Raw genomic sequence first — 14,674 nt, 5'->3', positions numbered from 1 at the left:
TGCCTAACCTAATGCATAGTCTCAGATCAATAACTGTCTAAAAGCATTAATCCTTGTTGTTAAATGCATAAATGTGATCGCTTATCTATTGTTCTACTGATACAAAAGAGAATTCTGAACAATAATTTTAGTTCAGTAATAGGCTTGCAGTAGAGAATCAATTTGATAGATATATCTGTAATTACTAGGTTCAACATACCTAGAATCTTGAAAATTTTCCCAGGTGTTGATAGCAGCCATAGAATTTTAACTCAAATAAGTAATTTTCCATGCATGAGACATAAACAATAGTTATCTGAACTTAAAATAGCACATACAAGTAAAAGTCATTGATGTTAACAGGACATTCCATCTTTTGATTATGATGGACTGTTTGTAATAAATTCTCCATAGTGTTATGCAATCTGCATTATATTACTTGATGAAGTTTATTTTGATGGAAGAGATACGTGGAAGGAGTAATTTTAGAAATATTATGTGATTACTTGATGAAGTTTATTTTGATGACAAGGGTCCCCTCGCAGAATCAGCACATCTGGAAATTTAGTGATCTAGGGTTCAGTCATATAAATCATTGTATATATCATTCATATATCATCTGTAAGATCCATCCTTGCTGATCAGTTTGTAGTGACAGTGCAAGTTATGGTGCGTGGTCTCGTACCCTAATGCTTATTCACATTGAAGTGCTTTACTACATGGCCTTCATTGGAACTTAGACTTCGGAGCCAAAATCGGTCCCTATGTTTCTGTGGGTTGAGCATATAAACCAAATCCTGTTTCTACAGTCTTTCAGTTATTTAAAAGCAAGAAAAGTTCTTTAATTAGTTATTGATGAGGTTGGAAGTATTTTTGTTTCTGAATTAATCAAGATATATATTTTTATTTGAGAGAGTGGAGATAATTGACTAAGGCTATGCATGTCCACCTTCTTATGTTTCTCATATTATACAAAACTTTGGATTTTTGAGTGACAAGAGCTAGAAATTATCGTGCCACATTTGGTTTGAGGTATAGATTTTGGATGCTACAATTTACCTGTTTTTGAGCTTCTGCAGAAAAAAAAAATCATAGCTAGTAGTTGGACATGAATATTTAAATGACAAGGTTGTAAACCATAATATTGCAGATCGCAATCCTTACTTGAGGAATGGATCTATATCTAATCAGGCGGATCGTGCGACCCTGAATTTGTCATGGATCGCTGATTCTTGAAGTTAGCAACTAGGATGATCAGATTCCCAGCTCTAGCAGTACTAGTAGTGCAAAAGCTGCCAAACAATTTGTGTGCTAAGCTGTGGTTTCGAGTCAGTTTCATAATTCTAGTCAAAGCCACCAAAAACAAGAACAGCAGCTATTTATAGGATACTAACATTACTGAATTTCAGATCTTATAGGATATTGCACCTTTTCGAAGAAACCAACAATGCCTAATTTCCTTGCTAAGTGAGGTATGATGCAGTCAACCTAAATCTGCCAGGGTTTTTATCTTGTACCTGATATTAAAACACCTCCTGTCCTTGTACAAGGCAGCGATTTATTAACATTGTGAATGAAGGGAAATGGTTCTGAGAACATTGAAAAAAAGAAGTAATTGATGGGATCACTACTATTCTTCTGAAGTTTACATTATTGTTAGTCTTCTTTTTCTTTTTGGTTAATTTTATGCTTTCCATGACATCACTGTACAATGATTTCAGGTCTGGAAAGTATGAAATCAGAAGGAGCTGGGAATAAATTCATATTTGCCAAGTTTGTTTTCCTTATGAACATTTTAATTGTTATTTCTAAATTATTTAAGATCATCTGTTTGGTTTTCTCTAGACATTTCATGGGTGGTATAGGTTCTTTTCTTAGTGGACTGCCATTTTCACCTGACCACCATCTTTTACAAACTTCTCCCATATGTTCAACAACTACAAACGAAAGCAATGTTCCTTCATCGGCACCAGTTGAGTTCTATAACTTCTTGTCTGGACTTGCCTCTAGTCCTAGGACTCAAACTAGCTTCTAAAGCAGATTTTCTTTCTGGGCTCGATTTTACTTGCATTGTGGAACAAGCATATAAAGTATTCTTCACCTGCAAAAGTTTGCCTTGTATTTTGGTTGATTCTGACGGAGATGCAGCAGCCAGGGATTCCCTTTCTGCAGAGAAACCTACCATCAGATGGCTTTTGATGGGTACAGCTAGAATTATTGGAGAAATCCATCAAGGCTTGTATTGGTGTTGAAGCAGCATATATATGGCTTTCAAGTGGTATCTCATGTATGCAAAGCAAAAGGAGTTTCATCATGAACTGCATCTTTTCATCCAACATATGTAAAGGTTTTACTAAGAAAATATATTTATCCTTCTATCTCCGTACATAGTTAGAAAAATAAGCTGAATAACTAATATGGGGCTAAACACATGCCGACGCGGATCCTCACATACTCTCTGATGTTCTTGTCGGACTAAGAGTTTAAATCTATTCAAATCTAATCACAAGCGGCACCGTGATCGGCCTGTGGTTAGCTTTAATGAGCCTACGTTGTAGTGTCCTCTAGTCCATATGGATTATTAGCCGGTTCTGCTCTGAAACAATTTGTCACAACTTAGGATCTCACTCAGAAAAGCTAGCCGGAAGGTATTTTTTGGATCCTTAGTTCTATATAAGTACTCATGATCTTCCCGACAAATAATCAACGTGGGACTAAAGATGCACCCGCACATACCTTCACAGTATCACATTATGAGGAGCAATTGAGGACACACGAATTAAATTAGTTGCTAGCAATGTATCTCAGACAGGCTCTGCAGAACCCCACCACCCTGGGAACTTATGACAGTAATGTCTTCTAAAGTCAGGCTGAAATCTATTAATCTTGAGATCTCCTGCTGCAGTTGAGAGAGGTTCTCTCTGCTCAAATGGGCCTAGCATGGAAGGTCGCCTTTGGGCAATGCCTCTCTCGTTCTGCTTCACCAGTACATTAGACTGTTAATAGTTCTCGAGGAATGCTTTAGTGGGTATGTGTACGCACCTGTTGACAATTTTTTCGTAGGTGCCCGAATATATGCACAAATTTTCCTTCCTTAAGTTATTATGTTTTTGAAAATACGATATGCTGAGTGAAATTTTTTGCCTGACTAGTGGTGATTGCTGCAAAATATTTGATCACCTAAGGCAACATGATTTAGTAAACATTTCTTTTTGTTGCGCTTTTCTGTTTGGTTAATGTAAGGGTGCAATAGAGCTATGCCAGCTCGAATAGTTAAAAGTTCAAGCCCTACTCGATTCAAAATATTCTGATTTGAAACTTAGCTCGATCGAACTTTAATATTCACACTTGAACTCGACCCAGCCAAAAAAAAAAAAATGGTAATACTCTATATAAACTCGACCCAACTCAAATATCAACTGAGCTGCACTCGAGTTCGAGTTCGAGTTCAAGTTCTAGCTCACATTCGAGCCTTAATCATAATTAAAAAATATATTTAAATAAAAATAAAATAAAACATTATATTTATAATATATTATAAATAAAAATATAATATTATTAAGAATGAATATATATATATATTCGACTAGCGTGGCGAGCCCTCAAGCTGAGTCTTTTGCTACTTGAGCTCGACTCAAAAAAATGTTCGAGCTACTCGAGCTTACCTAAATTTCGAAAATAGTCCAGCCGCAACGAGGTCAAGCAACTTGCAAGCTGCTCGGCTCATTTGCATCCCTACTTCTGGTAGTTTGAAAGTATTAGTAAATAACATATCTTCTCATGTAAAATGATTTTTTCTTTGAAAAAACAAAGGAAAAAAATTAGTTGTCACATCACTTAATGTTGAGCTCTTGAAACTTTGACCATACAATGAACGGATATCTTGGTGGGCAATATCCTGAGAGAGATGTAGCCTGTTTTTAGGCACTAGCGAATGTTTTTTACATGAACATTTGAGCCAAATACCTAGTCACCCTACCTATCCTTGGTCCGAAAGTTGCGGGGCAACTCTTAGTGGGAAACACCAATGTGCAACTGAATAAAGCATAGAGCACCAGCTATTTGAATATTGGTTCCGTGAAGAAGGTTCCTTGTTGCATGATTCTTGTTTCCGACAGGCATGAAAAATATCAATGGTCCCAATGATCCGTGTCACATGGGACTTTATTTCTGCCGATGAGATGATATCAAAGGCCCGAGGCATGAAAGCAACACATGCATCAATCATTATATATATACGACCTCATCCAAAAAAACTAGCCGAAAAATATTATTTAGATTTTTTGATCTTGTATAAGTACCCAAAATTTATCCAGTGAATAACCGATATAGGACTAAACACACGCCAGCACAAGTCCTCACACTACATGTATCCAGAAGAATAATTCATAAGTGAATATAATTTTGCATGTTATTTTTCTTTTTGAAGCTAGTTCTCTCATAGATGCCGGATAACGTAATCACCGGAAAACCTGCATCTGAAATATGTCATGCTTTTATTCTTGACTTATGCTCTCTTTGGATCTATGGATAGTTTGACATAATTGGATGTTGTTGTAGCCTGCTCTAGCGGTGATCTTGGAGAGGATAGGCTGCCTCTTTAGTTAACTCACTTCCCTTTTGACTTTTCTAATAAAAAACAAAGTTCTCATCTATTTATTTATACTGTATTAGTAGATTTTTAGATGTTTTCAATATACTTTTGAGAATATTGATTTAAATAGTTGAGGAAAGATTGAAGGATTATGCCATGGCTAATGGGATGCGAACATGATGCTCTTTTACTTCTAGCACTCATTGATAAGACTGAACATTGGATCCAGCTTCTCCTGCGGAAATTTCTCCATCAACACTCCCACATCATGAGCACTCCTCATCCCTCTGCTTAACAATCATGATTAACTAAATCATGATTAGTGCATATAAATTATATGTGTGTGTGTGAGAGAGAGAGAGGGCGCATAAGTAACACAAAGAAACCAAGGGCCTGGTGCTTCTAAATGGAAATCCCAAGAATCTCCTCTACTTTAATTTCCCATCATCACTGTATGACTGAAAAGGAGGAAAAGAACGAGAGCAGAAGCAGCAGCAAATGGGCTGTTAAAAGGTTGGAGAGTGGAGACTGTGTGATGAGATGAGAAATCCGCCCTCCCATTGGGATGGAAAGCAAGCGTCGAACGGTCGATGGTTGGCCAAACTCCATCCAATAAGAAAAAGGGAAAAAGAAGAAAAGAGAAGGGAGGGTAAAAGGAAAGCCTCTTTTTCGCATATACTTACTGCGATGATGATGGTGACGACGACGACGAAGACATCCCCATTCCCCACATACCCACCTCTCTCTCTCTCTCTCTCTCTCTTGCTTTGTTCTTCTTCTTGTTTCGAAAAGTTTTTTTTTTTTCTCAGTCTCATGCTCCCACTTGTGCTTTTCGCCATGGAAGGCCTCGGATTGAAGCTTTCCTCCTCCTCTTTCTATGGCCTTGATCACAAGTAGCGTTGGACGAGAAGGAGGAGGAAGGGAGGAGGGATGGAGAAGAGTAGCGGGTGCTGGGCGGCGGTTGCTCGTGGGATTAGAGGGGCTTGCAGGTCTTCTAAGGCCGCCAAAGACTCTCCCAATGCCCTCCCGAAGGCCAGTCTGGTCTATGATGCAGGTCCGTTTGCTCTTTTCCACTCCCAAAAATCCCTTCTTTTTGGTTTCTTTAGTCTCTCTCTATCTGATAGTATAGAATTCGTGCCTGTTCTTGCTCATCCGATCAATATTTTGCTACCAATATTCGCGGCAAGAAAGAGCGTAGTTTTCTTCCGGCAATCGGAGTTCTCTTTAGATCTGGTAAAAGTTGGGTTTTTTTTTTCTGTTTCGTTAAAGAACAAGTGAAAAAAGATAAGAGAAGTCCTTCAGTCGAAAAAAGGATACAGAGTACTAGAAGAGAAGTAAAACAAGGTCCGAATTAGATCAACCTGAAAGAAGCTCTAGGGAGGGAAGTATCTTTAACCAGTTTCTGATCTGAGATGGAACTTTTTTTGGTCTTCCAATCGGCCCAGAGCGATTTCATCACTCCAGCCATCACCTGACCTTTAAAACATCTTTAAGTGGAAGCAATGGATCCTAGAAATTGGATAGCATGAAATAGACGGGGCATGGATACATTCCTCTGGCTGTACTCCGGGCCTTAGAATATCTTTGAACTAAGGCTCTTTGCAAATGGTTGGCGGGTAAATAAATGAGGCACCAATTCTAGCCGATGACAATAGGAAAGGGAACCCAAAATGCATGAGTATCACCTTTTTCGGTTGTTCTCCATGCGATGCTTATTATTAATTACCAGCCACATGAACACCTTTAGCTTCTCCAGAACAGGGACCTCCAAAATTGTTGGGCAAATTGGCACCTAATTCCACCAAGTGGATAAGAGAGGTGAGAAATAAGCCTACGGACTAGGAGATACTCGCTTTGTAACAACCAATATCCAGTACACCTTATAAACTTGTATGTCAAATTCCAAGCATTCTCCTCGCCCCTCATAAGATGCCCCCTAATTCGCACTTTTGATCTAGCTACTGCCTATCATTTTGATCAATAAATGAGTGAAAATATGCAGTGTTATAAAATTAGTTCCAAGTTTGCTAGCATTACAATTTCTCAAGACATGGAATTGTTCTGTGGATTGAGGATTTTTCTGATTCTTTATAATTTTATCATAGCGTTTGGCAACTATCAAGTCCTAGGTTCATTTGTCATCATATAAGCATATTTAACATGTGGCAGAGAGCAAATATCAGCACCACAGATCCATATTTTCTTCAAGTGCATCCATCTTGGCTGCTTCACGAAATTTAATATCAAAGTTCTAGACGAAAAATTATATTTTCAGTCATATGGGATGATGGGTAAATAATGTTTAAATAATTATAACTTGTATAACCACATTAGTGCATTGTTGTTTCACAGAGTTGTCTTCCTGCCTGTCATTCTTTAGTTACCTTTACCTAAATTTAGTTGAAACTGTGTGAAAATTCATGCAACTAATAGATACCTGAAGCATATTGTAACATGCTCATTTACCATTGTTAAGGCCCTAATTCATTGGAAACCATGAATTACTTCATATATGTCAAACTGGTATCCTTCCCGACCAAAATTCTAAGGTTCGATTTTGTAGTATATAACTGAAAGCCATTATATGCTGGGAACTGTGATTTCATGGTTTGTTAGACCATTAGTAGCATTTACCAGGTTGTTGAACTTGCACATCTGATTTCATTCTGTATCTCTTGGAACATGGCTAACTGAGATAAATGATGTTAGGACATATAATTTAAATTGTGGTGTTCTGACCTAAGATTTAACACATTTGTTTCTTTTAAATGCAGCAACGGAGACAAGATATCTAAATGCTAGCAATCGTGAACTTGCTGCTCGTCATGAATCTAATTTTTCTGTGGAAACTGCTGCAAATCCAACTTCTGAAGACAAAGCATCTTGTCAGTTACTTCAGTTTACTTTTCAGGAGCTGAAGTCTGCTACTGGTAACTTCAGACCTGATAGTATTCTTGGCGAAGGTGGGTTTGGCTATGTTTTCAAGGGATGGATAGAGGAGAATGGCACAGCTCCTGCAAAACCAGGTACTGGTATTACTGTTGCAGTCAAGGGTCTGAAGCCTGATGCTCTTCAAGGCCATAGGGAATGGCTGGTAAGTGTCTTGACTGTCAAAATATTTTTGACTTTATAGTAGATGGCTGACTAACAATATGTTGCCCGGCTGCAGGCTGAAGTTGATTTCCTTGGGCAATTGCATCACCCTAATCTTGTTAAGCTCATAGGATACTGCAATGAAGATGACCAAAGGCTGCTTGTCTATGAATTTATGGCTAGAGGAAGTCTTGAAAACCATCTTTTCCGAAGTGAGTATATAATGATACCCAAAGTTGCTTTTCATTTGATATTATAATGATTTATCACCATTGATCCTTTTCAACTATTTGGGCAAGATTTTATAGTCCTCTGATTGTTCCTATCAAGCAATACGTCAGTTGTCACTGCAGATCCTTTTTAATTTCTTGCTGTAACTAGTGTCCATGTTATGTTAGTCTTAATTTCCTTCTGTCTCAAAGATTGTAATTTAATTTTTCTGGATCTTAAGTAGAATAAGCTGCCAATGTGGAAAAACCCCTTTGAGCTGATGAATACATGGATGGAAACGGAACACAAGTACTTACTGATAATCTGAAGTACATGGTAATGTATTTGATGGGCCTCTTAGTGTGTATTTCATGAGGCTCTTAATGGGCTGGTATTCGTAGATGTGTCTTCTAAGTGTGGTTTCAACTTGGCAAGGAAATTCTGAACCTGCTTTCATCCTCTTTTCTGCATTGGCTATCTTTTATTTGTACTTAAGCTACTACAAAATTCTTAAGCTCAAATATCTTCTTCTCTTGTGGACCAGGTCTTTGTTATGCTAAGACTTTTCTAGTTTAACTACTATTTTTTATAAGCTTTGGTAACAAAAGTTTCCAATATATTTCCCTCTTAAAAATTCAAAACTCCAAACTTTTCTCAACTTTAACATTGTATTTGTCGAATGACAAACTCTTGCAGTTGGTGAATTTACATGACTTCGATGGTTTTGGTGGAAGAATATTTTCTTCCCATGTTTCTGAAATTAAGTTTCATTTTTGTTTCTTGGATATAGTTTAGCAGCATACTTGTTATGGTTCTTAGTGTTGTTCAATGTTGGATCTGCAGGTGTTTTAGTATGTTTAATTTAACCAGGGTTGTACATCTTGGTACCGGACCCCATACTAGTACCTGTGGTACACCACCATGATGACACGTGGTAGGTGCTATGTTGGCAGTGCACTCATACCATGATGACACGTGGTATGGTACCATGTTCCGCTGTAATGTACCAGTTCCCTAGTGGTAGTGTACGGTAACACCCAATAAGGACTGGCACATTTCAATATGTAAAACCTAACATTGAACAGAAGGGTTCAAATTAATTTTCTTTTTTTATTTTGAACTTTGTCCATGGTCATACTTTTTCTATGTAAAGCAATATGTCAGTGTTTTTTTTTTTTGTAGAATACAAAATATCAGTTTTTCTTACTTATGCTATGGCTGTTGAAGGGGCTCTTCCCCTACCCTGGTCCAGCAGGATAAAGATTGCACTTGGTGCTGCTAAAGGACTGGCCTTCCTCCATGGAGGCACCGAACCAGTTATCTATAGGGACTTTAAGACATCTAACATTCTTCTAGATTCGGTACTTGCTTCATTTGTAACTTCTGCATTTTCAAGTACCAAAAAGCTTCTGCATATAAAGATTGACTTTTCCTTGTAGGAGTACAATGCAAAGCTTTCAGATTTTGGACTGGCAAAAGCTGGGCCTCAAGGAGATAAGACTCACGTTTCTACTAGAGTTGTTGGTACATATGGTTATGCCGCACCAGAGTATGTGATGACAGGTATGCATTGAAAACTCAATGTCTTCAGTGAAGTGATACAGAACGTAGATGCGGAGTCATAGAGATTTTTGTAAATCTTTTATCATAATTGGCATTATTGTTTGAAACATTTAGGTCAGAGGCTGCGAACCGAATACCCACTCGAGTAGTTTAGTTTTAGATTATCTTCACAAAATTCATGTTTGCCTTGACTGCTTGAAGGGGCATTCTGTAATAATGTCTAGAAAGGATAATACAAGTAGACTGGCTGCTAGTTTCTGTGCTGGATCTGATTGTTGATTTACTAGTGATGAAGTTTTATAAATATAATGCAAAATTCAGCCCCATTAAGGGATTTTGAATCTGAGTTGATGGATCTATCAAGAGAGTGGAAAGATGACTGTGAGGGAAGAAGTATACTAGATTTTGCAATGCAAAAGAACAGACTTAACACATCTAAGATGGCGAACTCTTTTTGGGTACAGTTTCTTTCCACCCTTAGCCAAACTTTCCACTAAGATATGAAGTACATGAATGTATTCTACCTTAAAATTATGTGAAAAAGTGGTAATCTCTTGTGACATATGAAGTACATGAATGTATTCTACCTTAGATTATGTGAAAAAGTGGTAATCTCTTGAGACATATGAAGTACATGAATGTATTCTACCTTAGATTATGTGAAAAAGTGGTAAGCTTATGTGTTACAGTAGGGAACAGGCAGTTTAGCAGTCCCTTTTGACAGGTAATGAAGATCGGCAAAAACACAAATCATGCACTTTCACTGTAAATGACTTTATGAGGGCTACTTATGACAAGTCTGTTCCGATCATCTGCTCTTCTGACTACTGCTTGCAGATCTGTGTTTTTTAGTGACCTCTCAGACCAATTGCTCATTTTAGCACTCTGATGTAGGAGAAGGGAAGGAACACACTGAGGAATAGGCCTGTCCACCCTAGAGGAGTGACAGCAAATAATATGTCAACCTGCTTATATTCGATCAAAAATCATTCAAGGGCTCACATGAAACTTAAATGATAATGCATGTTAGTCATGGTTATCCGTTTTTAGTAGACATGAATTCACATAGCTGTGATGCCTTACCTCATTCTTTATAACCCTGCATACACAGAACTATCCGTGTTTCAGTATCTCCTAATAATTGATTGTTAGCTGCTGGAACACCCAAGAGATAATTTATGAGACAGATCAACCTCCAGTCTTTATAACATATATAATTGATATTGAATATGACTGTCGGATTCTCCCATCCTGAAAGTTTTGAGCACCAAACAATACTCATTCATGGTCATCTTGGATATGTTCCTTTCATGTAATATATATTGCTCATTGTTGGTGTTCTTCCTTTATTTTTTCAATTGGTACAAAAAGATTGATTGGGAAAAAAACACCATATCAAAATGCTACTCAGGGCACTTGACATCTAAGAGTGACGTCTACAGTTTCGGTGTTGTGTTACTTGAGATTCTAACTGGTCGAAGATCTATGGACAAAAAGCGACCGAATGGGGAACAAAATCTTGTGGCATGGGCTAGACCACATTTAGGGGACAGGCGAAGGCTTCACCAACTAGTAGATCCTCGCCTGGAGCTTAACTATTCAATTAAAGGAGTGCAGAAGGTTGCTCAGATAGCCTACCACTGCCTCAGCAGGGATTCCAAAATACGCCCTTCAATGGATGAGGTTGTGAAGTATCTCATACCGCTGCAAGATCTAAATGACCTGGCTTCCTTGTCTTTTCGCTCTCGTTCATCTCAGCGAGGTCAGTAAACCTAGGACTGGCACAATAAATGTCTGGTTTTTATGTGCATAAATCAAAATGACTAATACTTCAGAGGACTAATTTTTTTGGCATTTAATGTAGGTAAGGTGCACCGCTGATGATGGTTTCAGTATGCTTTCCGGATTGCAGTTTCAAGGTTTCCTGATTGCTAGATTTTCAACCTAATAAAGTGGATGAGAACTGAGCATTAAGACGAGCTGCACCTCAGTTACTAGAAGACTAACTTATCGCCCCTTACACGGTACTACGAATGCTTTCTAAAGCTTGTTTTATTGAATTAGCCATGTTGTGCGTATGATCAAAGAACATGACATATGGTAACCCTCAAGTTGCACATATTGGAGGGGGAAGAAGTATGGGTATCCACAAACAACTTGTTGTTCTAGAGAGCCAAGAAGTGGCCAATTCTGTGTTTTTTCAAGCTTGTATAAGTTATCATATTTCTACGTCTGTTGTTTACTTGGATGCCTTGGGGTTGTGGTCTTGTGTTTGATTAGGTGAAATTTATGGAAAGCTCATCCGCTTAGAAAGTTGATTTCTGATGAGGTTCCAACCACTGATTTTGGTTGGTGGATTTCAAGAAATCACGAGAACAAAATGTCATAAAACATATATCCTGATAACTATTTCAGTTTGCAATATATTTTGTTTCTTTATTGCTCAGAGAACTATTAAAATTTAATTGTTCTACTTCTTTTGCTTTCAAAGGCTGAGTCTGCACCAAATGATGGCTGAGTCTGAGTAATTCAGCCTAGCTAAATTGTATTCAAGAAAAAACGATAAAAAGGAAAGTTTGAATTTGTGAATTATTCAGGAATTTATCAAAAAATTAGATACTTATATGACTAGGTTCCAACTATAAATGAGAAAATGAAGGGTATCCGATACCTTGTTATATCATCGATCATTAAGTAGGAAGCTCTTTATGTCAGTTTCTCCATTAAAAGCGTAAATTAAAGAGAACATGCAATGTAGGTGCAAGCAGTCACAATCCAGTGAAGGATGAGCACATGAGACTTCTTATTTGTTCTCAGGTACAGCGTGTCACACTGTATCACACGACGAGATTACACAGGCAAAAATGTGATATATCAAATGTGAACCTCCATATTATAATCACCAAAATGTTTCTTCATTTACCGTCAATCAAAGACCACAGACAACAGATACTTAAAAGCTCTCAGTGCTATCGGTCTTCTTGAAATCAAGAGGGCTGCTTGGCGGACTAGGTGTAAGTATATGGGAGTATAATAACCAATATGATGGAAATTTTAGCCAATGATACTTTCACTTTCTCGAAATACATAAAAGACTTCACCAAAGATGGTGAAGCCAAGCCAAAATTAGAGCACTGATCAACAGGATAACCAGCCATATTAATATCATCATGAGCTTTAAACTCGAGAAGAAGGACAGGACATGATAAGCAAGAAATGACATTACAACCAGACGATATTATTTGAGTTTCTTGTTCGTGTATAAGTATCAAAGATTTACTTAGCGAATAATTAATATAGGACTAAACACATGCTCGTATTTTTACATACTCTCTCCGTTTAAGCTCTGGCGTCCTCGTCGCTAAGGATCCAAATCCATTCAAATCCAATCATAAGCATCATGATCAACTCATGGTCAACTCACGTATATTTGTATTGTAGTGTCTCCTATTACATATAGGTCATGAGTGACCTCACCCAAAATGGCTTGCCAAAAAATATTATTTGAATTTCTTGGTACTATATAAGTATTCAAAATCTATCCAGTAAATAGTCGATGCGAGACTAAACACGTGCTCGCATAAGTCTTCACGGTCCATGGATAGAGTACAAAGCAGTTGATGGTTGTCTCTAATGCGATGTGCGTGCACAATGCATGAGAAAGTGACATGGGTATGATAATAAACAAAGATGTTGGTGGGATCTTTAAAGAGGCTTGTAATTAGCTGAAAGAAACTTAAAATAAAGGTCTGTTGGGGTAACAGGAGTGCACATGTGCAGTAGACAAAGCACAACTAATGTAATCACATGTCAATCATTGTTATAGCAAAAATTATGAGAGAAAATACAACAAAAGGAGGCCGGAAAGATTAAGGAGGCCATAGTTTTTCTCAATCAAAAAGTGATAATGTTGCTTAAAAAATATGAAATTTTAGAAAATTCATTATAACTTCTTAATATTATCAACTTACAAGAATTATGATGCTGAAGACCCATCATGTGAAGAGAGAATGAACAAGTTTTGCAATCTGCAAAAGCATCTCAAGAGCCCCTCGAAGAAATCTCATAATGAGAGAACTAATAACTTTAAAGCACCATAAGAATGGAGTCATGAAATGGAAAATGGCGAAAAAATGTTTTCTACTAAGATGTCTTAGCGGCATACTTACCTTTTTCAGCATCATGTGGAGAGAAAATTGATAAGTATTGGGTTTTCTTGGCCATAAAGTCCCAAAAAAAAGTATGAATAGATGCAATTATACACTAGGGCAACACAGAATATTTTTTCTCAAGCTTTTTAGTCTTAGTCCCAAACCCCATTTGCATAACTTGCACCGATCAGTCACTATGTAATGGCCTTGTATTAATATATGGCACACGATTGAAGTCAAAATAGTAGTTATATCATATGTTGGTATAGGGGTGCACCAAGGCCTCATATTGTACTGATGTTGAGCCTTTATGGTATACCTTATGATGGCTAGTGCAGGTCATACTGCGAGCATTGATTTTCTTGATCATAATATGTGATAATTTGACCATATATTGGAACTAAAATACAATAAGTTTCTTGAGAGTTTTCCTAAATGTGGCCTTTCTTTAGATGTTAATAATACCGCTCTCCCTGCGCTTAATTTTCAGCATAAACAAAAGTGACGTAACCATGAACATGAAGTCTTATTCTCAACTATTTAGATGTATTCATGGTCTCACATCTTTTTTACCTCTGGTTGTCAACCTAGTGCCATGCATGCAACTTTTTAATCAAAGCGTGGTGCTTATTTTTTCAACCCACCCACCCCTCCACCTCCAAAAAAAAAAAAAAAAAAAAAAAAAAACCACTTTATTAAATGAATCATCAATTTAAAAACAACACGGAATTGGCATCTTAAAAACAAAATTTTGAACCAAACATAAATAATTTTCCAACCCATCAAAAATACCTTATTATCGAAAAATATGCCGTGGCTCTCACAAGCCATGTTCTCTCCTTTACACCATTGCATCTCTTCAAGGCTCCGGTGCGCTTTTCAGGGTTCCGCATCATCCTGCACATCACAACTTGTTGCCTAGGTTCCTCGCATATAGAATTCAATAAGGTACTTCTCCTTCCTAATGAGATGCAAATTGTCAGATTGAGCTGGGGAACAACATTCTTTTGCTTGTTTGCAATGCCAAAGGGATGTTCAAAGTGGCAAAGTTCAACTCACTTGCCACGCATTTTAAGCTTGAACA

The 14,674-nt window shown here is 37.5% G+C and overlaps 1 protein-coding gene across 1 annotated transcript; it reads left to right on the top strand.

Annotated features, from left to right (window-relative positions):
* The first annotated feature begins 5,107 nt into the window (after window positions 1–5,107).
* Window positions 5,108–11,878, top strand: LOC103710113 (probable serine/threonine-protein kinase PIX7). The gene is made up of 7 exons (XM_039115969.1): window positions 5,108–5,627; window positions 7,348–7,667; window positions 7,743–7,878; window positions 9,104–9,237; window positions 9,316–9,439; window positions 10,851–11,201; window positions 11,304–11,878. The coding sequence occupies exons 1-7, from the start codon at window positions 5,504–5,506 to the stop codon at window positions 11,318–11,320; spliced, it is 1,206 nt and encodes a 401-aa protein (XP_038971897.1). The 5' UTR covers window positions 5,108–5,503; the 3' UTR covers window positions 11,321–11,878.
* Window positions 11,879–14,674: the final 2,796 nt, after the last annotated feature.

Source organism: Phoenix dactylifera, unplaced genomic scaffold (assembly GCF_009389715.1).
Source record: "Phoenix dactylifera cultivar Barhee BC4 unplaced genomic scaffold, palm_55x_up_171113_PBpolish2nd_filt_p 000046F, whole genome shotgun sequence".
Classification (NCBI taxonomy): Eukaryota; Viridiplantae; Streptophyta; class Magnoliopsida; order Arecales; family Arecaceae; genus Phoenix; species Phoenix dactylifera.
This window is presented reverse-complemented; position numbering and strand designations above follow the sequence as displayed.

Bases quoted from the DNA above. Each gene is read 5' to 3' on its own strand.
- LOC103710113 (XM_039115969.1), top strand. From the start codon at position 5,504: ATGGAGAAGAGTAGCGGGTGCTGGGCGGCGGTTGCTCGTGGGATTAGA. The intron at 5,628-7,347 runs GTCCGTTTGCTC...TTTTAAATGCAG, and splicing joins CAGTCTGGTCTATGATGCAG to CAACGGAGACAAGATATCTA. The intron at 7,879-9,103 runs GTGAGTATATAA...TGGCTGTTGAAG, and splicing joins TGAAAACCATCTTTTCCGAA to GGGCTCTTCCCCTACCCTGG.